The 27,069-nt window shown below is 45.3% G+C and overlaps 1 protein-coding gene across 7 annotated transcripts in view; it reads right to left on the bottom strand.

The window, feature by feature from the left end:
- The window catches only part of LOC130275479 (uncharacterized), a 157,579-nt gene that overhangs the window by 124,589 nt on the left and 5,921 nt on the right, over positions 1–27,069 (bottom strand). For 5 of the 7 annotated variants that reach the window (XM_056523510.1, XM_056523512.1, XM_056523513.1 and 2 more), the window contains 5 exons: positions 24,455–24,709; positions 20,120–20,389; positions 18,734–18,994; positions 17,683–17,943; positions 16,036–16,296 (listed from right to left, as the gene is read on the bottom strand). In XM_056523510.1, coding sequence (XP_056379485.1) covers positions 16,036–16,296; positions 17,683–17,943; positions 18,734–18,994; positions 20,120–20,389; positions 24,455–24,709 — 1,308 coding nt within the window. Of the gene's footprint in view, positions 1–3,696; positions 3,833–16,035; positions 16,297–17,682; positions 17,944–18,733; positions 18,995–20,119; positions 20,390–24,454; positions 24,710–27,069 lie in introns of those variants that run through there. The other 2 variants (XM_056523511.1, XM_056523514.1) reach the window with 2 other exon arrangements.

Here is a 27,069-nt window from a genome sequence, read left to right as displayed (position 1 = left end):
GGTTAACACTTATGCGTGTTGCCCAGGGTTTACGTTCATAAGGCAAGGTGGAAAGGTGATAACACATCAAGTATAGACTTTGATAATGAATTGTAAACACAGAGAAGACCAGCAGACGGCACTCACCATCCAGGGTAGTGCTTTATTCGGTCAGGAACAGCATGACAGGTGCAGGCGGGTATGGCAGCGTTCGGCAGGGGGCAACGGAACAGACCATTTCGTGCGTATGACGGTACAGCGTCAGCTAGTGCTACTCCGATTTATATATGGGTGGCGCCAGAATGCCGCTAGGTCACATGATGCATAAACTGAACCAAATGACAGTGTACACATGGAAAGAGCAAGCAAAGAACAAACATATAAACAATAAACATATAAACAAACAAGAATGTACATTAATTGAAGGAAGGAGCTGAACTTGTTACTATCGTTCAGACCAAGCGTACCGTCGGTGGCATCAAGTCTGGCAATCCAACAAACCTCCTTCTGCAACAACATCCTATTTCGGTCTCCACCATAGATAGGTGGGGGACTTTTTAAAAGCGGGCAAACTTGAGGTCAGTGCAGTCATTCTGCCAGACTCACACGGATTGTATTAAAAAATAGTCAACCCAAATACAGCACGGTTACTACCGTGTTGCGTAAGACCAAGACAGAGTACCGAACCCGAGTGAGCGAATCCACAGCCAATATGTTTATGAAGAAATTGCTAGTCACCCAAGCTGAGATCAAAGAGTGCAAGAGGGAGAAATTCATACGAGATAAATTGGATTTTGACAATGCCCAGGTGTTCACGTGGAACAGAAAGAAGCCATCTAAACGCTGTAGACCCTCTAACAACAAATGTTGTGGTAACCCTCGGAAGCATCCATCTGATTACTGCACCTCAGATTATGATGCCGAGACAACCCAGTGTCAAACCTCTGCCCCCGGTTCCCTCCCTTTGAGGGGAGAATCAGAAGGGGTCGAGGGAAAAAAAGACACCATGATAATGAAAAAGTGAAAGGGGGTCTCTTGGAGGGACTAGAGACAGTCACTGATCCCAGCAATGTGATGAATCTCACAGACATTGCTTTGTCTGAAGACCGCATTTCATTACTTTCCAAGTGCTTAAACTTCGGACTGTGGGAGTCATTTGATTTCGCACAGTTCAAAGTAGATCTTTTTAAAGCCACACGCAAAGTGGGTTTACATAAGATGTTCCACAAAATCGAACACCCTGTTGAGAAAGAGGGGCAAAAAGAGGATAAATTACCAGCCATTGTAGGTTCCTTGGGTTTCTCCCCCATATCAAATCTCACTAGTGAAGAGACCAGGACTCTGAATGATTTGTGCCTATTAGCTGATGAAGGTGGCTCATCCATTGATTTTCCATACGTGGAGGTGTTACATGTCCAGGTTTTCTCCTCCTATCTCTGTGGGTAGCTCTATTGATCTATTCACGAGGGCTGTAGTACGAGACGTAAAGTCCTTGACATTCCCTAAAGTTGAGAGCAACATGCATGAAGAATGGGCTACTGAAGTGGTTGTCCTCCATAAAAGACCTCAAAATAGTGTGAGCTGACAAAGGCGGCTGTACAATCGTTATGACTCTAGAGGCTTATGACACTGAAAAAAGGCATCTTTTAGGAAATACTTTCACTTATAAACCCCTTCTTAGCAATCCTACGCTTAAAACCATAAATCAGCTCAGGTCCTTTTTCAGGGAGCAATGTGACAAGGGAATGATCTTGCTGAGGACTGCTGAGAGGCTCCTTCCAACTGCTCCCCAACATCCCAAATGGATTTACCTGCCCAAGGTGCACAAGTTGCAGAGTTGACCCCCTTAATGCCACATCGTGGCTGTGATCGGCTCTGCAACTGAATACCTTTCGCAGTACATTGAGTGGCTATTAAAACCCCTTCTTCCTTCTACCCCTACCTATGTAAAAGACACTGGTGTCCTTCTTACTTCCTTGGACAGTTTTGACTGGCATGAAGATTACAGACTAGCTGCTATTGATATTGAGAGCCTGTACACCCGTATCCCTCATGATGTGGGTGTACAGGCTATCAGTGAATTTTTGCAAGAGACGGACAAGACTGATGATTTCATCTCTTTCTTTTGTGACTCCCTTCTTTTTATTCTGACTCACAATAAGTTTAGGGATGGAGAGGATTGGCACAGGCAGGAGACCGGCACTGCTATGGGCACGCTGGTCTCCTGCACTTATTCCAAACTCTTGCTTGTAATTTTTGAGCGAAGGTATGTCTTTTCCACCGAGAACCCTTTCTTGAAATGTGGTAACCCAGTACAGAATCTCGTGTTCTTCTATACTCCTGCCCATCCTGTGTGGCAGATGCTGCTTCAATGTCCGTGTTGGGCCCACTCTCCTCAGAACTCTCTCTGATGCAATGTTATATAATGATTAATGCATGAGTATTTTCTATGCACTTGTTACTTTAAGAATCCCTTTGCTATGAACCTTGTTGTTAGGGGAGTATGCAAAGGTGAACCAAGTGACTTATCCGGTCAATGGGATCTCTCTAAATTGCTCCCTTATATAGTGAGGTCAGGATTTAGCTCTCTCTCCTGAGCTCGTAGTGCTCTTGCTGTGGTACAGTTTGGTGAGGAGTGACGTCTGTCTGGGAGGTGATCCTGAAGGAGGCCTGAGGCCTAGTCCAGCAACCACACATCTATGACCTGTTAACCCCACTACCCAGGTCAAAGTCAAAGCATTGCGGTAAGCACTAAGTTCGGGAAATTTAATACAAGTCAAGTCCAGCAAATTAGTCAAGCTCAAGTCACTAAAGTCTAGCATGGGCTGCATACAAGTCAAGTCAGTCATATACAGCACAATCAACAAGTCCCAGCAAGCCGATAAGCTTCACAAAGTTCACCCTGCATCTCCTTCATGCTAATCTGAGCTGTAACGGATTGTACAATCTTTCCAACCTCAGTAAAGCAAACCAGTTACCCATAACTCGCAGTAATTATTTGCCCCGTGCCTGGCACAGGAGAAGCTGGTCTACCTTGGGTGGTGTATAGGTCAATCACACCCTGGCATCACGAAACAGTAACTACACATTACCCTCACCGACACCACAGAAACATATAAAGGGTTTCCTGAGGTATGTGGATGACATACTGGTCATTTGGGATGATTCTGAATCCACCTTTTTTGAGTTCGTAGCCTATTTGAACCATTCTAATAAAGAGAATATGTTATTCACCGCCGTGTTTGGGGGGATGAGCTGGATTTTTTAGATGCAAAGTTGAAGGCGACAGGTTTCAGTTTGACCACCCAAGGTTTTTGCAAGGCTACTGCTCGTAATGCATTGCTACATTATCACAGCTCGCACCCCACACACACCAAAAAGAGTATTGCATATTCTCAATATTTGAGGTTCAAGAGAATCAACAGTGAAGATCACGTTTGAGGTACAAGCAGAAGACCTAAAGACATGATTACTTGCTAGACAGTATCCAGAGAGAGTCATTGACGAGAGTCTCCAACATGTCAGAGCATTAAAGAGAATTGATATAATAAAGAAAAGCAATAGATGTCTCCCTAATCCCAAACGCTTTACTTTCTCACTTGCCAACTTGAACAGGAGGAATTCAGTTGTAGCAACTGCCATTCGCCGCAACTAGTTAATTCTCGATTCTGATAGCAAATTAAAAGATGTCACTAAATTTCCCCACTCATTACTTACAGAAGGAACATTACACTGGGGGACAAGTTGAAAAGATTAACCAGCACTGGACGTATCGGGCCATTGGAACATTCAGGGACTCACTGGTTGACTAAGCATGCCTTAAAGGGTAATCCTCCTTACAGGACATGCTCATTCTGTTCGCATGTCCTACTGGGAAGCAATATAAAAATAGGTGCGTGGGACCAACAAGTAGAATAATTATTCACTTGCCGCACTTCATTTGCGGTTTACGTCTTAATCTGTCCCTGTGGCCGTTTTAATGTGGGCAAGACTATAAGCCAGCTCCACGTCTAGTTTCGTGAGCATTTGCACTCCATACAAACTGGGAGTGGGGCTCCAAGGTTTATTGCCCACATGATGGAGGAGGCACACGGGGGGGTCTGCACTGATCTCAGGTTTGCCGGCCTTGAAAAAGTCCCCCCAACCTCCTATGGTGGAGACCGAAATAGGATGTTGTTGCAGAAGGAGGCTCATTGGAGCACCAGACTTGATGCAGACTTCAACAATTGCAGTGAGTTCAGCTCCTTCCTTTAATATTGTGCATTTTTCTGTTTATATGTTTGTTCTTTGCTTGCTATGTACATGTATACACTGTCATTTGGTTCAGTTTACGCATCAGGTGACCTACCGACAGTCTGGCGCCTCCCATATTTAAATGGGAGTAGCACTTGGTGACCCTGTACTAGCTAGAGGAAATGTGTCATACGCAGGAAACGGTCTGTTCCAGTTGCCTGCGCCAAACGCTGCCATACTTGCCTGCACCCCTCATGCTGTTCCTGACCGAATAAAGCATTACCCTGGATGGTGAGTGCCGTTTACTGGTCTTCTCTGTGTTTGCAATAAGTTCTCTGTATTTGGACTGGGCACCACCTATACTAGTTTGGGTGTTTGTGCTGGAGATGTCTGCAAGGACAGGGCACACTTATTCATTGTTGGTGGACATGTCCACTAATACGGTCAGTATGGAATGAAATAAACCTTCTGTTAAAAAATATTCTAGGGAAACAAATAAAGTGGGGCCCTGAGTTGGACCTTCTAAATATAGGTCTAGAAGTACTTCCATACAAGGATAGACTTATAAGTTTTCATTTGTTATCTGTGACACGTACGGCGATAGCGCTTAACTAGAAATCATCAAATATACCTAAAACAATAGAAATTTTGAATTCTTTAAGCCATGCATGTGTTATGGAAAGGTTAAGATTAGATAAGGTGGTTAGTACACAGTATAACAAACGGAAGATATGGGAACATTGGAGAACGAAAGTCACAGAAATAAGAGGGGTGTAGGGACGGGGAATATGAGGGATGATAGGGTTGTTCCCCCCCTCCCCCCTTTTTTTTTTCTTTCCCCTTTTTGCATCTTGGCGGAGTATAGAATTACAATAGGGGAGTGAATGAACGAGAGAGTGTGAGAGGTGTGAGGAGAGGAAGTTATAAGAGTAGGTGTGAATGTAGGTATGCACTTTGGCTTGGTAAATCATTTGAGCCTTTCTTCTTGCTGTGTCCTGGCTAGCTTGATTTCACCACCACCCCCCCCCCCCCCCCCCCCTATGTTGTCCTGGGTGGGGTGGGTGCTGAAATGTAATTTTCGTAAATGTACTGTAAGGAAAATACTAATAAAACAAATACTAGTTTGTTCTGGGCCAGCAGCGCACTCCTCCTCAACTAACTAACTAACTAACAATGAATTGATATATATATGTATATATATATATATATATATATTATACAGGGTGGGCCATTTATATGGATACACCTTAATAAAATGGGAATGGTTGGTGATATTGACTTCCTGTTTGTGGCACATTAGTATATGTGAGGGGGGGGGGGAACTTTTCAAGATGGGTGGTGACCATGGCAGCCATTTTGAAGTTGGCCATTTTGAATCCAACTTTTGTTTTTTCAATAGGAAGAGGGTCATGTGACACATCAAACTTATTGGGAATTTCACAAGAAAAACAATGATGTGCTTGGTTTTAACGTAACTTTATTCTTTCATGAGTTATTTACAAGTTTCTGACCACTTATAAAATGTGTTCAATGTGCTGCCCATTGTGTTGGATTGTCAATGCAACCCTCTTCTCCCACTCTTCACACACTGATAGCAACACCGCAGGAGAAATGCTAGCACAGGCTTCCAGTATCCGTATTCACTGCTATATACTACTATATACACCGCAGGAGAAATGCTAGCACAGGCTTCCAGTATCCGTAGTTTCAGGTGCTGCACATCTCGTATCTTCATAGCATAGACAATTGCCTTCAGATGACCCTAAAGATAAAAGTCTAAGGGGGTCAGATCGGGAGACCTTGGGGGCCATTCAACTTGTCCACGACGACCAATCCACTTTCCAGGAAACTGTTCATCTAGGAATGCTCGGACCTGACACCCATAATGTGGTGGTGCACCATCTTGCTGGAAAAACTCAGGGAACGTGCAGCTTCAGTGCATAAAGAGGGAAACACATCATCATGTAGCAATTTCACATATCCAGTGGCCTTGAGGTTTCCATTGACGAAGAATGGCCCCACTATCTTTGTACCCCATATACCACACCATACCATCAATTTTTGTGTTCCAACCGTCTTGGAGGGATCTATCCAATGTGGGTTAGTGTCAGACCAATAGCGGTGGTTTTGTTTGTTAACTTCACCATTCACATAAAAGTTTGCCTCATCATTGAACAAAATCTTCTGCGTAAACTGAGGGTCCTGTTCCAATTTTTGTTTTGCCCATTCTGCAGCACCTGAAACTATGAATACTGGAAGCCTGTGCTAGCATTTCTCCTGCGGTGTATATAGTAGTATATAACAGTGTATACGGATACTGGAAGCCTGTGCTAGCATTTCTCCTGCGGTGTTGCTATCCGTGTGTGAAGAGTGGGAGAAGAGGGTTGCATTGACAATCCAACACAATGGGCAGCACATTGAACACATTTTATAAGTGGTCAGAAACTTGTAAATAACTCATTAAAGAATAAAGTTATGTTAAAACCAAGCACATCATTGTTTTTCTTGTGAAATTCCCAATAAGTTTGATGTGTCACATGACCCTCTTCCTATTGAAAAAACAAAAGTTGGATTCAAAATGGCCGACTTCAAAATGGCCACCATGGTCACCACCCATCTTGAAATGTTTCCCCCCTCACATATACTAATGTGCCACAAACACGAAGTTAATATCACCAACCATTCCCATTTTATTAAGGTGTATCCATATAAATGCCCCACCCTGTATATATAAACATATAGGGGGAGATTTATCAAAACCTGTCCAGAGGAAAAGTTGCTGATTTGCCCATAGCAACCAATCAGATCGCTTCTTTCATTTTGCAGAGACCTTGTTAAAAATGAAAGCAGCGATCTGATTGGTTGCTATGGGCAACTCAGCAACTTTTCCACTAGACAGGTTTTGATAAATCTTCCCTATAGTATATATATATATATATATATATATATATATATATTGATCTATAAGGATATAGAACTCGCCAACCTAAGTGTTATAAAATGTAATTCACACAGGAAACTTGATTCAAGTTCTTCCTATACTAATATAGAAGAAACACCAAGAGTAGGTACCTGGGTATGCTGCCGACTCTGAGCTCTCCCATGTCATCTGGATTATTATTGTGGACTCTTGATTTGCCAGGATTTTTATCTCCCCAATTGGGTGGTCTCTGATATTGTTATTATCAGTGGGTGGATGTGGCATCATTTTAACCCCACTCTATTGGCTGGCATCTATACCATCTCAGTTCTGGTGTGTTCCAGTTATATGTCATCAGTAAAGTGTGGATGTTCCATGTCACTAATTCTATGGGATTTATCTATATCGGCTTCTATGTATTGACTTATGCCTGACATATATTGACAAGACATATGAGATGTATATCCACCAGACTTCATGGGAATTTACATATACCCATATTGGACATTGACCAATTATCCTACCATGCGTCTTATACTCTTGTAAATATTATTGTTTGCACAGTACCATTTAGCTATCTGCTTGTTCCCTGATGAACCTGGTTTATTATCCAGGAGAAACACGTTGGATAGGGGAGTAGATCTAATTGTTTGATTGTACATATTATTTATTTGTGTTGTTATTCCCTACCCTAATTTACACAGTAGAGTAGGGAGGGATAAATGTAGTGAGGTAGGATTAGAATATTGTGGTGTTATGTTAGAACATTCACCTGTACCCTTTTCCCTATTCTCCTCCACCCCACTAGTCCAATGAGATTTCTTTACTCTATCATTATTGTGATGTTATTTTATCCTTTCCAGTAAAAGTTAAAGGAGAACTGTAATGCAATATAACTTATCCCCTCTCTGAAGGGCCGACATGCCCCCTCCATGTATCCCATAGAGATACATGGAGGGGGCTTGTCTGCCGCGGCATCCTGCTGGGGACGACACAGCGCTTCCTGCAGACTGCTGTGGCCCCATACAGGAGATCGCGGGGGGGAAGGGGTCCCCCATACTGCTGGCAGTAAAAATAATAAAGATGTACATACCTTCCTCTGCTCCCCTCTCTGCTAACCGGCTCCAGTCTCCGCCGTGATCCTCTTCCTGGTTGCCGGTGGTCGGCGAGTCATACTGCACTCAGCCAATCACCGGCCGCAGCGAAGTACTGACTCGGCCGGTGATAGGCTGAGCGGCAGTGTGACGTTTTTGGCCCCGGCAGCAGGTGCCGGTCTAGTGAAGAATTTTGTGTCTTGAAGCGTTCTCACACTGCCGCTCAGCCTATCGCTGGCCAAGTCTGACTTCACTGCGGCTGGTGATTGACTGAGTGCAGTATGATTCTCCAACCACCAGCAACCAGGAAGAGGATCGCGGTGGAGACCGGAGCCGGTTACCAGAGGCCCAGGGGAAGCGGAGTAAAGTATGTACATCTTTATTTTTTTTTTACTGCCGGCAGTATGGGGGCCAATTTTTATATTCTGGAGTTCTCCTTTAAGGTCACCTCCTCCGAGTTATTTTCCAAATTTTCCGATGTCCATCACTAAAATGGTTAAATGCCGTGATCATTAGCGATCATGGCATTTCAACATAAAATGCCTGTCACGATGCCGGCTGGCAGGTAGTGGACCCTCTGTGCCAGAGAGGGATTGGCGTGGACCGTGCTAGTGGACCGGTTCTAAGTCACTACTGGTTTTCACCAGAGCCCGCCGCAAAGCGGGATGGTCTTGCTGCGGCGGTAGTGACCAGGTCGTATCCACTAGCAACGGCTCACCTCTCTGGCTGCTGAAGATAGGCGCGGTACAAGGGAGTAGGCAGAAGCAAGGTCGGACGTAGCAGAAGGTCGGGGCAGGCAGCAAGGATCGTAGTCAGGGGCAACGGCAGAAGGTCTGGAAACACTGGCAAGGGACACACAAGGAACGCTTTCACTGGCACTAAGGCAACAAGATCCGGCAAGGGAGTGCAAGGGAAGTGAGGTAATATAGGGAGTGCACAGGTGATAACTCTAATTGGAACCACTGCGCCAATCAGCGGCGCAGTGGCCCTTTAAATCGCAGAGACCCGGCGCGCGCGCGCCCTAGGGAGCGGGGCCGCGCGCGCCGGGACAGAACAGACGGGGAGCGAGTCAGGTAGGAGAGCCGGGGTGCGCATCGCGAGCGGGCGCTACCCGCATCGCGAATCGCATCCCGGCTAGCAGCAGGATCGCAGCGCCCCGGGTCAGAGGACGTGACCGGGGCGCTGCAACGGAGGAGGTGAAGCGAGCGCTCCGGGGAGGAGCGGGAACCCGGAGCGCTCGGCGTAACAGTACCCCCCCCCTTGGGTCTCCCCCTCTTCTTGGAGCCTGAGAACCTGAGGAGCAGACTTTTGTCAAGGATGTTGTCCTCAGGTTCCCAGGATCTCTCTTCAGGACCACAACCCTCCCAGTCTACTAAAAAAAAATTTTTTCCTCTGACCTTTTTGGCAGCCAAAATCTCCTTGACCGAGAAGACGTCCGAGGAGCCGGAAACAGGAGTGGGAGGAACAGATTTGGGAGAAAAACGGTTGAGGATGAGTGGTTTGAGAAGAGAGACGTGAAAGGCATTAGGGATACGAAGAGAAGGAGGAAGAAGAAGTTTATAAGAGACAGGATTAATTTGACACAGAATTTTGAAAGGACCAAGATAGCGTGGTCCCAACTTGTAGCTAGGGACACGGAAGCGGACATATTTAGCGGAGAGCCATACCTTGTCTCCAGGGGAAAAAACGGGGGGAGCTCTTCTTTTCTTATCCGCGAACCTCTTCATGCGTGAAGAAGCCTGTAAGAGAGAATTTTGGGTCTCTCTCCATATAATGGAAAGGTCACGAGAAATTTCATCCACAGCGGGCAGACCAGAGGGCAAGGGGGTAGGGAGGGGGGGAAGAGGGTGACGGCCGTACACCACGAAAAATGGGGATTTGGAGGAAGATTCAGAGACCCTGAAGTTATACGAGAATTCGGCCCATGGAAGGAGATCTGCCCAGTCATCCTGGCGGGAGGAAACAAAATGTCGCAAATAATCACCCAGGATCTGGTTAATTCTTTCTACTTGTCCATTGGACTGGGGATGATATGCAGAGGAAAAATTTAATTTAATCTTGAGTTGTTTACAGAGAGCTCTCCAGAATTTAGACACGAATTGGACCCCTCTATCCGAGACAATCTGCGTAGGCAACCCGTGAAGACGAAAAATGTGTACAAAAAATTGTTTAGCCAACTGAGGCGCTGAAGGAAGACCAGGAAGAGGAATGAAATGTGCCATTTTGGAGAATCGATCAACGACCACCCAAATAACGGTGTTGCCACGGGAAGGGGGTAAATCAGTAATAAAATCCATACCAATCAGAGACCAAGGCTGTTCGGGGACAGGCAGAGGATGAAGAAAACCAGCGGGCTTCTGGCGAGGAGTCTTATCCCGGGCACAGATAGTGCAGGCTCGCACAAAGTCCCCAACATCCGTCTCCAGAGTCGGCCACCAATAGAAGCGGGAGATGAGTTGCACAGATTTCTTGATGCCCGCATGACCTGCGAGATGGGAGGAGTGACCCCATTTGAGGATTCCGAGGCGTTGGCGTGGAGAAACAAAGGTCTTTCCTGGAGGAGTCTGTCTGATGGAGGCAGGAGAAGTGGAGATCAGGCAGTCAGGTGGAATGATGTGTTGCGGAGGGAGATCAACTTCTGAGGCATCCGAGGAACGAGAGAGAGCATCGGCTCTAATGTTCTTATCGGCAGGACGAAAGTGAATCTCAAAATTAAATCGGGCAAAGAACAGAGACCACCGGGCCTGGCGAGGGTTCAGCCGTTGGGCCGACTGGAGGTAGGAGAGGTTCTTGTGGTCGGTGTAGATAATAACAGGAAATCTTGATCCCTCCAGCAGATGCCTCCATTCCTCAAGTGCTAATTTAATGGCTAGAAGCTCTCGATCCCCGATGGAGTAGTTCCTCTCCGCTGGAGAGAAGGTCCTAGAGAAAAAACCACAAGTGACAGCATGCCCGGAAGGATTTTTTTGAAGAAGAACAGCTCCAGCTCCTACTGAGGAGGCATCAACCTCCAATAGGAAGGGTTTGGAAGGGTCAGGTCTGGAGAGCACGGGAGCCGAAGAAAAGGCAGACTTGAGTTGTTTAAAGGAGTCTTCTGCTTGAGGAGGCCAGGACTTGGGATCAGCATTTTTCTTGGTTAAAGCCACGATAGGAGCCACAATGGTAGAAAAATGTGGAATAAATTGCCTGTAATAATTGGCGAACCCCAAAAAGCGTTGGATAGCACGGAGTCCGGAGGGACGTGGCCAATTTAAGACGGCAGAGAGTTTGTCTGGATCCATCTGTAGTCCCTGGCCAGAGACCAAATATCCTAGAAAAGGAAGAGATTGGCATTCAAACAGACATTTCTCAATTTTGGCATAGAGTTGGTTGTCACGAAGTCTCTGAAGAACCATACGGACATGCCGGCGGTGTTCCTCTAGATTGGCAGAAAAAATTAGGATATCGTCCAGATATACCACAACACAGGAGTATAATAGATCACGAAAAATTTCATTGACAAAGTCTTGGAAGACGGCAGGGGCATTGCACAGTCCAAAGGGCATGACCAAATACTCAAAGTGTCCATCTCTGGTGTTAAATGCCGTTTTCCACTCGTCCCCCTCTCTGATGCGGATGAGGTTATAGGCGCCTCTTAAGTCCAATTTAGTGAAGATGTGGGCACCTTGGAGGCGATCAAAGAGTTCAGAGATGAGGGGTAAGGGGTAGCGGTTCTTAACCGTGATTTTATTAAGACCGCGGTAGTCAATGCAAGGACGTAGGGAGCCATCTTTTTTGGAGACAAAGAAAAATCCGGCTCCGGCAGGAGAGGAGGATTTACGGATAAAGCCCCTTTTTAGATTCTCCTGGACGTATTCGGACATGGCAAGAGTCTCTGGGGCAGAGAGAGGATAAATTCTGCCCCGGGGTGGAGTAGTACCCGGGAGGAGGTCGATAGGGCAATCATAAGGCCTGTGAGGAGGTAGAGTCTCAGCTTGTTTTTTGCAGAAAACATCCGCGAAGTCCATATAGGCCTTGGGGAGACCGGTTACTGGAGGAACCACAGAGTTACGGCAAGGGTTACTGGGAACCGGTTTTAGACAGTTCTTGGAACAAGAGGACCCCCAACTCTTGATCTCCCCAGTGGACCAATCCAGGGTTGGGGAATGAAGTTGAAGCCAGGGAAGTCCAAGGAGAATCTCCGAGGTGCAATTGGGGAGGACCAAAAGTTCAATCCTCTCATGATGAGATCCGATGCTCATAAGAAGGGGCTCCGTGCGGAAACGTATGGTACAGTCCAATCTTTCATTATTTACACAATTGATGTAGAGGGGTCTGGCGAGACTGGTCACTGGGATGTTGAACCTGTTGACGAGAGAGGCCAAAATAAAATTTCCTGCAGAACCAGAGTCCAAGAAGGCCACTGTAGAGAAAGAGAAGGCAGAAGCAGACATCCGCACAGGCACAGTAAGACGTGGAGAAGCGGAGTAGACATCAAGGACTGTCTCACCCTTGTGCGGAGTCAGCATACGTCTTTCCAGGCGGGGAGGACGGATAGGACAATCCCTCAGGAAGTGTTCGGTACTAGCACAGTACAGGCAGAGGTTCTCCATACGGCGTCGTGTCCTCTCTTGAGGTGTCAGGCGAGACCGGTCGACCTGCATAGCCTCCACGGCGGGAGGCACAGGAACAGATTGCAGGGGACCAGAGGAGAGAGGAGCCGAGGAGACGAAACGCCTCGTGCGAACAGAGTCCATATCTTGGCGGAGTTCCTGACGCCTTTCAGAAAAACGCATGTCAATGCGAGTGGCTAGGTGAATAAGTTCATGTAGATTAGCAGGAATTTCTCGTGCGGCCAGAACATCTTTAATGTTGCTGGATAGGCCTTTTTTGAAGGTCGCGCAGAGGGCCTCATTATTCCAGGACAATTCTGAAGCAAGTGTACGGAATTGTACGGCATACTCGCCAACGGAAGAATTACCCTGGACCAGGTTCAACAGGGCAGTCTCAGCAGAAGAGGCTCGGGCAGGTTCCTCAAAGACACTTCGGATTTCCGAGAAGAAGGAGTGTACTGAGGCAGTGACGGGGTCATTGCGGTCCCAGAGCGGTGTGGCCCATGACAGGGCTTTTCCGGACAGAAGACTGACTACGAAAGCCACCTTAGACCTTTCAGTGGGAAACAGGTCCGACATCATCTCCAGATGCAGGGAACATTGGGAAAGGAAGCCACGGCAAAACTTAGAGTCCCCATCAAACTTATCCGGCAAGGATAAGCGTATCCCAGGAGCGGCCACTCGCTGCGGAGGAGGTGCAGGAGCTGGCGGAGGAGATGACTGCTGAAGCTGTGGTAGCAACTGTTGTAGCATAATGGTCAGTTGAGACAGCTGTTGGCCTTGTTGCGCAATCTGTTGTGACTGCTGGGCGACCACCGTGGTGAGGTCAGCGACAACTGGCAGAGGAACTTCAGCGGGATCCATGGCCGGATCTACTGTCACGATGCCGGCTGGCAGGTAGTGGACCCTCTGTGCCAGAGAGGGATTGGCGTGGACCGTGCTAGTGGACCGGTTCTAAGTCACTACTGGTTTTCACCAGAGCCCGCCGCAAAGCGGGATGGTCTTGCTGCGGCGGTAGTGACCAGGTCGTATCCACTAGCAACGGCTCACCTCTCTGGCTGCTGAAGATAGGCGCGGTACAAGGGAGTAGGCAGAAGCAAGGTCGGACGTAGCAGAAGGTCGGGGCAGGCAGCAAGGATCGTAGTCAGGGGCAACGGCAGAAGGTCTGGAAACACTGGCAAGGGACACACAAGGAACGCTTTCACTGGCACTAAGGCAACAAGATCCGGCAAGGGAGTGCAAGGGAAGTGAGGTAATATAGGGAGTGCACAGGTGATAACTCTAATTGGAACCACTGCGCCAATCAGCGGCGCAGTGGCCCTTTAAATCGCAGAGACCCGGCGCGCGCGCGCCCTAGGGAGCGGGGCCGCGCGCGCCGGGACAGAACAGACGGGGAGCGAGTCAGGTAGGAGAGCCGGGGTGCGCATCGCGAGCGGGCGCTACCCGCATCGCGAATCGCATCCCGGCTAGCAGCAGGATCGCAGCGCCCCGGGTCAGAGGACGTGACCGGGGCGCTGCAACGGAGGAGGTGAAGCGAGCGCTCCGGGGAGGAGCGGGAACCCGGAGCGCTCGGCGTAACAATGCCAGTAATCCCTGGGGTCTAGGGGACCCATCTGCAGCTCCGCAATGTAATAGCAGGCTGCAGAGGGGTTGCCGAGGAAAAAAGGGGACTTACCCGTCCTTCATGGTCCTCGGTGGATCGATGATTGCTTAAGGCTGCCTTTGGCAGCCCTAAGCAATCTAGTGCCGAAAACATAGATCAATGTAATGCAAAAATGAGTCGACCGGAGTCACCGTTTGACTCCGGTCGGCTCATTAAAGTAAATGGATTTTAGCGCCGGTCCGGCTGGGGTTCGGGAGCACCTTGTTTTCCCCTCCCCCAGCCGGATCCAGCAACCGTAGGCTGAAAACGAGGTGTGAATGCAGCCTAAATGAAAGTGGATGATGGCTGTCCCAACTGAGAAGGCTGTTACCAGCCGTGGGAGTACAGTACAGGTACACAGGGTTTGATTAGATCTGAATGGTGCAATTTTATTATTCGGATGTTCTATATATGTTTTCTATGCTATACTACGTATATACTATACATTAGGTTACTATACTATACACAGGTTGTATATGTTTTATGTTATGCAAAATTCTTTCTAGCTTGGCCATTGTGTATGTGGTGTCCTAGCGCCAATGGCTATCCTCTGGCTTCAGACTGCTTTGGGCAGCCTGGCAGCACAACTGTTGGGCCCACCAAGAGACTGATCGTTATAATAATTATGTTAGAAGGTACAAGCAAGTAGAACCAGCTCCACCCCAGGCTTCTGTGCACGGACAGGACCAGGACTAGTCCAAACATATGCAAGAAAGGAAGAATGTCCAGCGCACACACGTGTAAAACCGAGCTGCTTTATTGCATGGTTGCCATAGGATACATCGGACACTCAGGTAACGTAACCTGAGTGTCCGATGTATCCTATGGCAACCATGCAATAAAGCAGCTCGGTTTTACACGTGTGTGCGCTGGACATTCTTCCTTTCTTGAATAATTATGTTATGTACTTTATTGAGAAGTAATATATTTTTCTAATTGATTCTGTTGTTGTTACCCTAATGTATGTTATTTATGTGTTACTGTACCCTTAAGAGAGGAGCTGTGTAAACACCATGTGACCCTGCCTGCCAATGAGAACCCCTAAATTCTTTCCCATATAGTGTAGGGGGGGGGGGTGGAGTTGCACCAGTTACTGCAGAGCAGCAGTGTGGTAAAGGTGTAAGGTGTGTTGTGTGCTCTAAGGGAAGACCCAGATCAAATTTACTTTATCCGGTCATTTTGCAAGGATCACCCGCACGGTGGAAGTTCATGCCCTAGCGGAGGAGGCTACAATACCTTGACAGAACCCTAGCTACCAGGATCAATCTTCAAGTTTCTCAAGTCAGTATCAATTCAATTGGTGAAAGCACCTCAAGTCTCAGCAAGGCAACAGGGCTCCCAAGGGGTTATACTGCATTCTCTCACTCTGAACCAGACTGTCTGTGTAATACCATCTGCACCCAGCTCAGTAAAGACAGTAATCCGTAACCTGATGTTGGTGTGTTCATTTACTCCCCGTGTCTGACCCAGGAGAAGCTGTCTCCAACCTCTGATCTTGTATAGGATAACGGTGCCCTGGCGTCACGAAGTGATAAGGTATTTCTCCTAACACCCTGTGGTACCACATGTATATACCTGTTACTATTGTCTCTGTAGAGCTGCTCATACTGGCACACTCATCGTCATAGGCGATCACAGACACCGACACGCTTTCTCCACACCGCAGCCCTCTGATCCGACAGCTGGTATTAACTGAGGAACAGTTGTAGGAAACGTCGCTGCTTCCTAATGCTGATGCTGTGTAGTACGTGGCCCCGACCGATGGTCTCCATGACACCACCAATGTATTGTCTGTGCACTGAACAATGGCCTCAACATCATGAGGGTCACAGGGGGCTAGAATTGTAAAGAGACAACTAATGTGTAAGAGACACAATATTAATATAAAGAAAAGAGACAAAATATTAATATACAGTGAAACCAGACAACCATCGAAAATTGCATTAAAGAGTATCTGTCACCAAATAAAACTTTTAATATAGAATTCCTTGGGTAATTAACACTTTCCCATTCACTTGCTTTTAAAATTATCATCATAAATATGTTTAAAATGTAATTAAAAAAAAAATGACCACTAGGTGGCATCATAAATATGTTTAAAATATAATAGACAAAATTCCCACTAGGTGGCCATCGAAAATTGCATTAAAGAGTATCTGTCACCAAATAAAACTTTTAATATAGAATTCCTTGGGTAATTAACAGAATCAAAACAGAATGACCGTAAATTCAGGAGTTAGTCCGGTGCAGAGAGGAACCATCAGGGAGCCAGATAAAATCAATGGATTTATTGGATGCAACGCGTTTCGCTGTGCATGCGCAGCGAAACGCGTTGCATCCAATAAATCCATTGATTTTATCTTGCTCCCTGATGGTTCCTCTCTGCGCCGGACTAACTCCTGAATTTACGGTCATTCTGTTTTGATTCTACTTCTACCCAGGAGGGCTGCAGTGGACCAATACATATATTCATTCTATGCTTTACCTTGTTGTGTGTGGGCGCACAACCAACTCTGGTAAGCGGCTTGGGAATTACCTTCCCCTTCCCCCACTAACAAGACCTGCTGATCCCTTACATGAGGCGCCTTCCTCCCTCTCTCTTGGGTAATTAACAGACACTTTCCCATTCACTTGCTTTTAAAATTATCAACATAAATATGTTTAAAATGTAATAGAAAAAATGCCCACTAGGTGGCTCTGTTCTGTTCCCTGCCACAACAGCTTTCAGTGAGGCTGCAAAGAGCCTCACTGAAAGCTGCACAGAGCTTGAGGTCTTGTATTCATCACAGCACTGCAACCATGTGAGGGTGGAAGTGGTCCCCTAGCAGGCTTCAGTGATGTCATGCCTTCTGGGAAATGCCCACTTTCTCCTGCTGGGAGATTGCACTATGTGAGCAAGAATAAAGGTATGATACACAGCTTTTTAAAAGCTCTGAATTTTTTTTTAAGCATGGGAAGAGTGTGAGGAGTAATTAGGGAACATAGCCTGAGTTAGTTTGGAAACGTTTATTTGGTGACAGGTACTTTTTAAAAAGTGGTCTTCTAGGTAGTTGGTCTTTTCAAAGAAAATATGCACTGTTTATAATGTATGGTGGACTAAAAATTGGTGACACAAAATCTGGTCTGTATGGGGGTAGTTTTTGCAAACAGGAGGTATTTTGGGGAGGGTTCATGATCTTACACATATGTACAATAAGGAGTTGCTTGTTCCATTTTTCTCACCTGTCCTTATTTTAATTCCTGGGCTCCTGGAACCATTGACTTTGTCACTGACAGCAAATACACTCATCTCATACTCGGTCCCGCACTGCAGGTTGATGAAGAAGCAGTAGGTGTCCCAGTTCACACATTCTTCTTTAGTGCCATCTGGGGCAAAGGCATTCGCAGTGTATTTAGTGGCGTTCACTACAGGGTTCCAGGAAAGGCTGACGGTATTTATCTGGCACTGACGGACTACTGTTACGTTCTGCGGAGCACAAGGGGCTGTAGATCGGGAAAAAAAGGTTAAACACAAATAAATTTAAAAAACAATTTAAATTGTTTTTCGGGGGTCTTTAGTTTAGGGTTTAGCCCTAAAGTAGTGTTGAAAAATTGTTGTTGTCCTTGAGATCCTCTGGGGATTTATGGTTAAAGGGATAGTCCAGGCAAAAACATCTTATCCCCGATCCAAAGGATAGGGGATAAGATGTCTGATTGTGGGGGGCCCACCACTAGGACCTACGCGATCTCCCTGGAGCACCCGCATTCTGTGTGGGGCTGCACCTCCAGTTTCGGAAACCTCCGGGTTCATGTCTATAGGAGGGGGCATAACGGCCATGAATGGAGGGGGCGTGACGTGACATAGACATGAATGGAGGGGGCGTGACGTGACATCATGAGGGGGCGTGGCATTACCAAAACTGGAGATGCAGCTCCGCATAGAATGTGGGTGCTGCAGGGAGATCGCGGGGGTCCCAGCGGTGGGCCCCCGCGATCAGACATCTTATCCCCTATTCTATGTTTTTGCCCAGAATACCCCTTTTAGTGCTAACTAGAGACTAGAGTAAAATAATGGGATCAAGACAATGGCAGTTGTAGTTTTGCAACAGCTGGAGGCACCCTGGTTAGGAAACACTACCCTAAGGACACAGATGAAGTTTAAAGTGTCCATGTCCACACTGGCCAAAAGGCAAAAGACTTGGGGGACACTTATACCTGAGCCTAGCCACACCACTGCCGAATACAATCTAACATATCAATGAAGTCAAGGTTTAAGGCATCATCAATAGTTTACCTGTTTGTAGAGTCAATGGGTCACTGTTATTACTGCTGCATCCATTGATGAGAGCTGTGACGGTCACCGTATATGTCTGTTCACACAGAAGGTTCTGTATATTATAACTGTTAGAGGTCGAAGGATACAGCATCACTTGCCCGTTGTTTGATATTGCAGAAGTCTGGTATAAAGTGGCTCCAATACTCGACTTCCAGGAGAGTAATGCCGTCCCCATATTACTGTCGTACTGAATGGTGACACTCTGAGGGGAATCCAGCTCTGTCAACAACAGATTATTATTTTGTTTTCATTAACATGTAAAAAAAAAAAAGTCAAATCATCACCAACAATGCATTAAAGGGGTACTCCGGCGCTAAGACATCTTATCCCTATCCAAAGGATAGGGCATAAGATGCCTGATCGTGGGGGTCCCGCCACTGGGGACCCCCGTGATATTGCATGCAGCACCCCGATATCATCAGTCCCCAGAGCATGTTCACTCCAGGTCTGATGACTGGCGATCACGGGGCCGGAGCATGGTGACGTCACGCCCCGCCCCCTCAATGCAAGCCTATGGGAGGGGGCGTGACAGCGATGGAGGGCGACATCCAGGGCAGCGGTGACGAGCGGTGACGGCAAACGGCTGTCCGGGCCTGCCGGGAGTTGTAGTTTTGCAACATCTGGAGGTCTGCAGGTTGGTATAGGAGGTAATACTCACGTGTCCCCGCCACTTCGGACCCGTCACCGCTCGTCACCGATGCCCAGGATGTCGCCCTCCATCGCTGTCGCCGCATCCCCGGGGGGACCCTGTCGCTCCGGAGCGTCTCTGCTGCCCGGTATCCTCGCTCCCCGTTGCCGCCATCACGTCGCTACACCTGCCGCTACGCCCGCCGCTCCTATTGGATGACGGGACAGCGTGCGCAACGACGTGATGATGATGAAGGAGAGCGCAGGCCATGCAGGGGATCACAACACGGAGCAGACACCGAGGAGGCAGGTAAGGTCCGTCCCGGTGTCCTGTAAGCTGTTCAGGATGCCGCGATTTCACAGCAGCGGTCCCGAACAGCCCGACTGAGCAGCCGGGTTAGTGTCACTTTTGTTTCAGAGGCGGCGGTCAGCTTTGATCGCCGTGTCTGAAGGGTTAATACAGGGCATCACCGCGATCGGTGTTGTCCTGTATTAACCGCGGGTCCCGGCCGTTGATGGCTGAAGGGACCGACCCGATAGGACAGGGTTTTAATGTGTATTTGCCGTATAAGACGCATCAACTTTTCCCCCCCAGTTTTGGGGAAGAAAAAGTGCGTCTTATACGGCGAAAAATACGGTAACTGTTTTTAGATTATCAATAATAATAACAACATGATAATGTTAATAATGGCGTACCAGACATGTATTTTTACTTACGTCCAGTTTGTTGCGATACCCGATTTTCTTCCCCAGCTGTGTAAAACCAGTTATAAGATGTTAGGCCAAAAATATATCTAGTGCATGGAAGGAGATTATCCAGTAAGATGGTGGTGGAAGTGGTTTTCCTGATAAAGGTCAGTGTAGGGGTTGGTCCATCTTCATATATAAAAATCCCATACATTAGCGCCTTGTCAACCACTAACCAAGATAAGGTGACGGAGTAACTTGAAAGTGAAGTCACTGTGACATTCATGGGTGGTGGAGTTACTAAAAAAAAATACATAATATCAGATTTAGCATTATGGAACACATAGAATGATCTAGTGATCATGACACATCTAGGTGCCAGGTACAATGCGACATAATGGCTGCACTGAAAAGGTAGCTTACTTACTTGTTTTTGTAGTTTTAGTCTTTTTTTTTTTTTTTTTGCTTGGCCTGCACTCTGCCCCTCCCCCTCAGCCCAGGCTTATATAATTGGCAGCAAGCTCCATTAGGGCCCTATTTCTTTCTGGCAGCCTCGCAGTCTCATACTGGGAGCACATGGTGAGTGGGATTTTTACATCTGTTCCTCCTGGTGCGGTGCTTTTTGGCAACCGTTGCTGCCCCGGCACTATGTCTGTGGGAAGGCGCGGCCCAGGGACTGGTTTGAGTGGCTTTGGGGCTGCGCTGCCAGTTGGGTTGTTCCCCCTGTGGGCATTGGTGTTGGGGCGGTGGTGGTTGCCACTCAGTGCTGCGCCATTTTATGTTAGGGACCCACTACTTACAGGTGGCCATGACGTGGCTAGTGGGCTTGCACTTCATGATCATAAAGTACACTAATGACCTGTTAGTTTAATAAATGTTTCTGAGAAGCATTAGATCAAGGAGCATGTTGTGGATGTGCGACCATGTCTGTTTTTTCTCAAGTTGAATTCACTTACTTACACTAGTATTTGCTAGTATAGTTTTCAACCTCATAGGGTAAAATTTGCTGTTGTACATCTCGGTAATACATTAACCTTTCCAATATACTTCACAAGAAGATGGTGATCCACCCCCCCCCACACACACACACACACACAAACAGCGGGATCGCGGGGGGCTTACCTCTGCTTCTGTCTCTGTCCCGGCTCTGTGATTGATAGAGCATGGCTGAACCTGGCTTTATCAATCAAGCTCAAAGCACACAGATCAATGTGGCTCTATGAAACCACATTGATCTGTATGAGGAATCTACTGATTCCTCCTAAAAGTCCCCTAAGAAGATTAAAAGTATAAAAAAACTGTTGAATAAAAGTTTTAAAAAAAACATTAACCCCTTCCATATTAAAAGTTTGAATCACCCCCCTTTTCCCAAATTCCATAAAAAAAAAAATATGTGGTATCGCTGCATGTGTAAATGTACAAAATAATAAAATGTTAATTAAACCGCACGGTCAATGGCGTACACGTAAAAAAAACTCCAGTTTTTTTTTTGTGTATTTTTGGTCACTTTGTATACCCTAAAAAATTTTTTTAAAGCGATCAAAAAGTCTCATCAAAACAAAAATGCTTCTGATAAAAACTTCAGAACATGGCACAAAAAATGAGACCTAACATATACCAGTATATGAAAAAATACAAAAATTATAGGGGTCAGAAGATGGCAATTTTACACATACTAATTTTGGTGCATGTAGCTATAATTTTTTTAAGTGTTAAAATAAAATAAAACCCATATAAATTAGGTATCCTTGTAATCATATGGACCTACAGAATAAAGATATGGTGTCATTTTTACCAAAAAGTGCACTGCGTAAAATCAGAAGCTCCCAAAAGTAACAAAATGGCCTTTTTTTCCAATTTTGCCCCACAAATATTTTTCTTCTGGTTTTGCCGTAAATTTTGTGGTGAAATGATTGATGTCATTATGAAGTAAAATTGGTGGCACAAAAAAAAGCCCTCATATGGGTCTGTATGTGCAAAATTTAAAGCATTAGGATTATGAAGCATTATGAAGGTGATGAATGCAAAAACGGAAAAACCCTGCATCCTTAAAGGGGAACTTTTTTTAAATCAGCTGGTGCCAGAAAGTTAAACAGATTTTTAAATTACTTCTATAAAAAAAAAAATTAATCCTTCCAGTACTTATTAGCAGCTCTATACTACAGAGGAAATTCTTTTCTTTTTGGATTTCTTTTCTGTCACAACCACAGTGCTCTCTGCTAGCACCTCTGTCCATTTTAGGAACTGTCCAGAACAGCATTTGTTGGCTATGGGGATTTTCTCCTACTCTGGACAGTTCCTGACATGGACAGAGGTGTCAGCAGAGAGCACTGTGGTCAGACAGAAAAGAAATTCAAAAATAAAAGAATTTCCTCTGTAGTATACAGTTGCTAATAAGTACTGGAAGGATTAAGATTTTTTAATAGAAGTAATTTACAAATATGTTTAACTTTCTGGCATCAGTTGATTATAAAAAAAAGTTTTCCACTGGAGTACCCCTTTAACCCCTTAACGACGCAGGACATTTACGTCCTGAGCATAACCGCGGGCATCGGAGCGATGCCGGCATCATGCACGGCAGGTCCCAGCTGTGGATCGCAGCCAGGAACCTGCCAGTAATGGTGGACACCTGCGATCCCGCGGATGTCCGCCATTAAGCCCTCAGATGCCGTGATCAATACAGATCACGGCATCTGCAGCATCGCGACCACTTAACAGGATGATCGGATCGCCCGCAGCGCTTCCACGGCGATCCAATCATCCTGCACGGCAGCCGGAGGTCCCCTCACCTGGCTCAGCTGTCTTCCGGGAGTCTTCTTCTCTGATCTGCCTTCCAGCAGACCAGAGCAGAAGATGACCGATAATGCTGATCAGTGCTATGTCCTATACATAGCACTGAACAGCATTAGCAATCGTATGGTTGCTATAAATAGTCCCCTATGGGGACTATAAGAGTGTAAAATAAAAGTAAAAAAAAGTAAAAAAATTAAGTAAAAAAATTAGAAAAACCCCCATCCCCCAATAAAAACGTAAATTGTCCCATTTTCCCTATTTTACCCACAAAAAGTGTAAAAAAAAAAAATTTTATATACATATTTGGTGTCGCCGCGTGCGTAAATATCCGAACTATTAAAATAAAATGTAAATGATCCTGTACGGTGAACGGCGTGAACAGAAAAAAAAAAGTCCAAAATAGCTGCTTTTTTATAACATTTTATTCCCCAAAAAATTAATAAAAAATGTAATAAAAGTTTTGTATGAGCAAATATGGTATTAATAAAAAGTAAAGATCACGGCGCAAAAAATGAGCCCTCATACCGCCGCTTATACGGAAAAATGAAAAAGTTATAGGTCTTCAAAACAGGGGGATTTTAAACGTACTAATTTGGTTAAAAAGTTTGCGATTTTTTTTAAAGCGCAACAGTAATAGAAAAGTATGTTATCATGGGTATCATTTTAATCGTATTGACCCAGAGAATAAAAAACACATGTCATTTTTACCATAAATTGTACAGCGTGAAAACAAAACCTTCTAAAATTTGCAAAATTGCGGTTTTCTTTTTAATTTCCCCACGTAAATAGTATTTTTTTGGTTGCATCATACATTTTATGGTAAAGTGAGTGATGGAATTACAACGGACAACTGGTTGCGCAAAAAATAAGCCCTCATACTAGTCTGTGGATGAAAATATAAAAGAGTTAGGATTTTTTGAAGGGGAGGAAGAAAAAAAAAAAACGTAAAAATAAAATTGTCTTAGTCCTTAAGCTCCAAATGGGCTGAGTCCTTAAGGGGTTAAAAGGGTTTTATATATATATATATATATCGACTGGCTCCGGAAAGTAAAACAGATGTGTAAGTTACTTCTGTTAAAAAATCTTAATCCTTTCAGTACTTATGAGCTTCTGAAGTTAAGGTTGTTCTTTTCTGCCTAAGTGCTCTCTGATGACACGTGTCTCGGGAACCGCCCAGTTTAGAAGCAAATCCCCATAGCAAACCTCTTCTAAACTGGGCGGTTCCAGAGACAGGTGTCATCAGAGAGCACTTAGACAGAAAAGAACAATCTTAACTCCAGAAGCTCATAAGTACTGAAAGGATTAAGATTTTTTAATAGAAGTAATTTACAAATCTGTTTAACTTTCTGGAGCCAGTTGATATATAAAAAAAAAAGTTTTTTCCTGGATAACCCTTTTAAAGTTACCTACAAACCTAGTCAATAATATTCAAATAATACACGTGTGCTCCGTCAATTCATAGAGTAACAAGAATTTTTGTTTTCAAACCTACTATTGTGGAAAGAATAGAAAGATAATAGTAAATCGTGTAGACTGGAAAGCGTTTCAATTTGAAAAAACATAAATACTCACAGGTGAGAACGGTGATCCGCCTGCTTGGCGCACTAGCTCCAGCCGAATTGACAGCGTATAATGTGAGGCTGTAGAGGGATGACGGCTGGAGGCCAGAGATGCTGCAGTTCAAGGTAGTGAAAGTCCGATTAATAACGTCCGTGCCGAGTGACACCATCAGAAAGTAGTAATCTACCCCGCCTTGAGATGACCATCCAACCGTGATTTCAGAGCTGGAGATGCCGTTTGACGTTGCGATCTGTGGAGTTGCAGGTACTTAAAATAGGGGCAAAAAAGGTAGAGTTTAATTGAAGAATGGAATAACCAATTTATGAGATAATATAGTTACTTGAACAACTTTAATATATAATTTATATATATTAAAATAATTATTATTATAATAATAGGCAAGCTAGGATCTAGTACAGTGTTTCCCAACCAGAGTGTCTCCAGGTGCCTCCTACTATTTTAGCAGTGTAATTTGTTTCATCCCAGCTCAGTTGCTTCCAAAAATGACATGCTCTACTACAGTGTTTCCTAACCAGTGGCATGCTTGGAGATGTAGTTTTGCAACAGCTGGAGTCACACTGGTTGGGTATACTGTTATACTGTAAAACTACAACTCCCGGTATGCCCGGACAGCCTTTGGCCTTTGTAGTTGTAGTTTTGTTACAGCTTCAGAAGCCCTAGAGGTTTCCTCCACAGGGTTTTTTCTCTCTTCTGTTTGCTAGAGGGTGACTCTTTGTGAGTTTAGGATTTGTCATTTGCTCTCTGGGCATGCTGGGAGTTGTAGTTTTCAACAGCTAAAGACACACTGTTTGGAAAACACTCATATAGCAACTGAAGCCTGATACTATAACAATCCTTTGGAGATACAATTATCATCTTCTTTACTTAAAGGGGTACTCCAGTTTAAAACAATTATTTTTTTTTTTTTAAATCAACTGGTGCCAGAAAGTTAAACAGATTTTTAAATTACATCTATAAAAAAAAATCTTAATCCTTTCAGTACTTATCAGCTGCTGTATGCTCCACAGGAAGATGTGTAGTTCTTTTCTGTCTGACCACAGTGCTCTCTGCTGACACCTCTGTCCATGTCAGGAACTGTCCGGAGAAGGAGCAAAATCACCATAGCAAACCTCTCCTGCTCTGAACAGTTCCTGACATGGACAGAGGTGTCAGCAGAGAGCACTGTGGTCAAACAGAAAAGAACTACACAACTTCCTATGGAGCATACAGCAGTTGATACATACTGGAAGGATTAAGATTTTTAAATAGAAGTAATTTACAAATCTTTTTACATTTCTGGAACCAGTTGATTAAAAAAAAAGGTTTCCACCTGAGTACACCTTTAAACTCGTGTATTCCTCCCTGTGCATTAAATAATTAAAGATGGCATACTTACCTTCCCCCATTTCCCAGTCACTGCCGCTGTCAGATTTTCCAGTCCCTACTGTAGTCCTCTTCTTTCTCCTTCCAATGACGCTTCATTCCCACCCAACCAGTCACTGGGCTGAGCAAGCAGTTGTTGTGGGCTCATGCACGCTCCAAAAGTCCAAGATCAAATATTTATTGTCATAACAGATTTACCTAACAATAACGCGTTTCGGGTTTTCACTCCATCAGATTATTAGGGTGAGGTTGTTACCTTTTCTTAAAAAGCCAATGAAGGATCAGGTGAACCTGTTAGGATAATAAATATTGGATCCTGTACTTTTGGAGCTCGGAAGAGTCCTTTCTCTTTATGGTGTGCTGTACATTTTGGATAAGTGGAGAGGCTAGGCGGGGAATGTTGACGAATCTAATGGGCTAAGTCCAGCTCCATGCCAATGTGAAGCTCCCCAAGGTGAGCAGTCCAGCTACCCTCTTTGATGCATAAGACCAAGGTCACACAGCTTAAAATGTGCCGGATGTATGTCCAGGAAATGTGGGCGGACATTCTGCACATATAAAAGTTCCGGCGGGCGCAAGGACCACTCAGAAATGCGCCGGGAATGCATTTCCGAGCATAAATCCGCAGAAAGAATAGACAAGTCTAATCTTTCAGCAGATTCCAGAACCGGGATTTAACAGTGCAGCAGAATCCCATTGAAATAAATGTGACATTCCCCTGTGTGAATATAGCCTAAGTAATTCCTCCGGACGTTACTACACTATGTTGTGCACAACCTCTTATTAGGCTAAGTTTCCACTTGGTTTTTTTTCTGGCAGTTTTTGGAGTACTGCCACTGCAGTTTTTTGAGCCAAAGCCAGAAGTGTATTCAAAAGGAATAGGACATATGAAGGAAGAACTTAAACTTCTCCACCCTTATGGATCCACTTCCGACTTTGGCTCAAAAACTGCCAGAAAAAAAACCAAGTGGAAACTTAGCCTTACAGTTCTTGTGGGTGTCATCAGTAGAAAAGGACCATAACGGCGAGGGAGAGGGTGAGATCAGCATGCCTCCGATTAGGCAAATAAATACTATTTTAGTAAATACTATTTTAGTAGTGTAATGTGTTTCATCCCAGCTCAGTTGCCTCCAAAAAATGACATGCTCTACTACTTTATTTCCTAAGTAGTGTTCCCTCCCACTGTTGCAAAACTGCAACTCCCAGCATGTAAAACTACAACTCCCAGCATGCCCGGACAGCCA

Source organism: Hyla sarda, chromosome 6, assembly GCF_029499605.1.
Source record: "Hyla sarda isolate aHylSar1 chromosome 6, aHylSar1.hap1, whole genome shotgun sequence".
Lineage (NCBI taxonomy): Eukaryota > Metazoa > Chordata > Amphibia > Anura > Hylidae > Hyla > Hyla sarda.
Note: the sequence above shows the minus strand (reverse complement) of the source record. Positions and strands in the feature narration are given on the sequence as shown.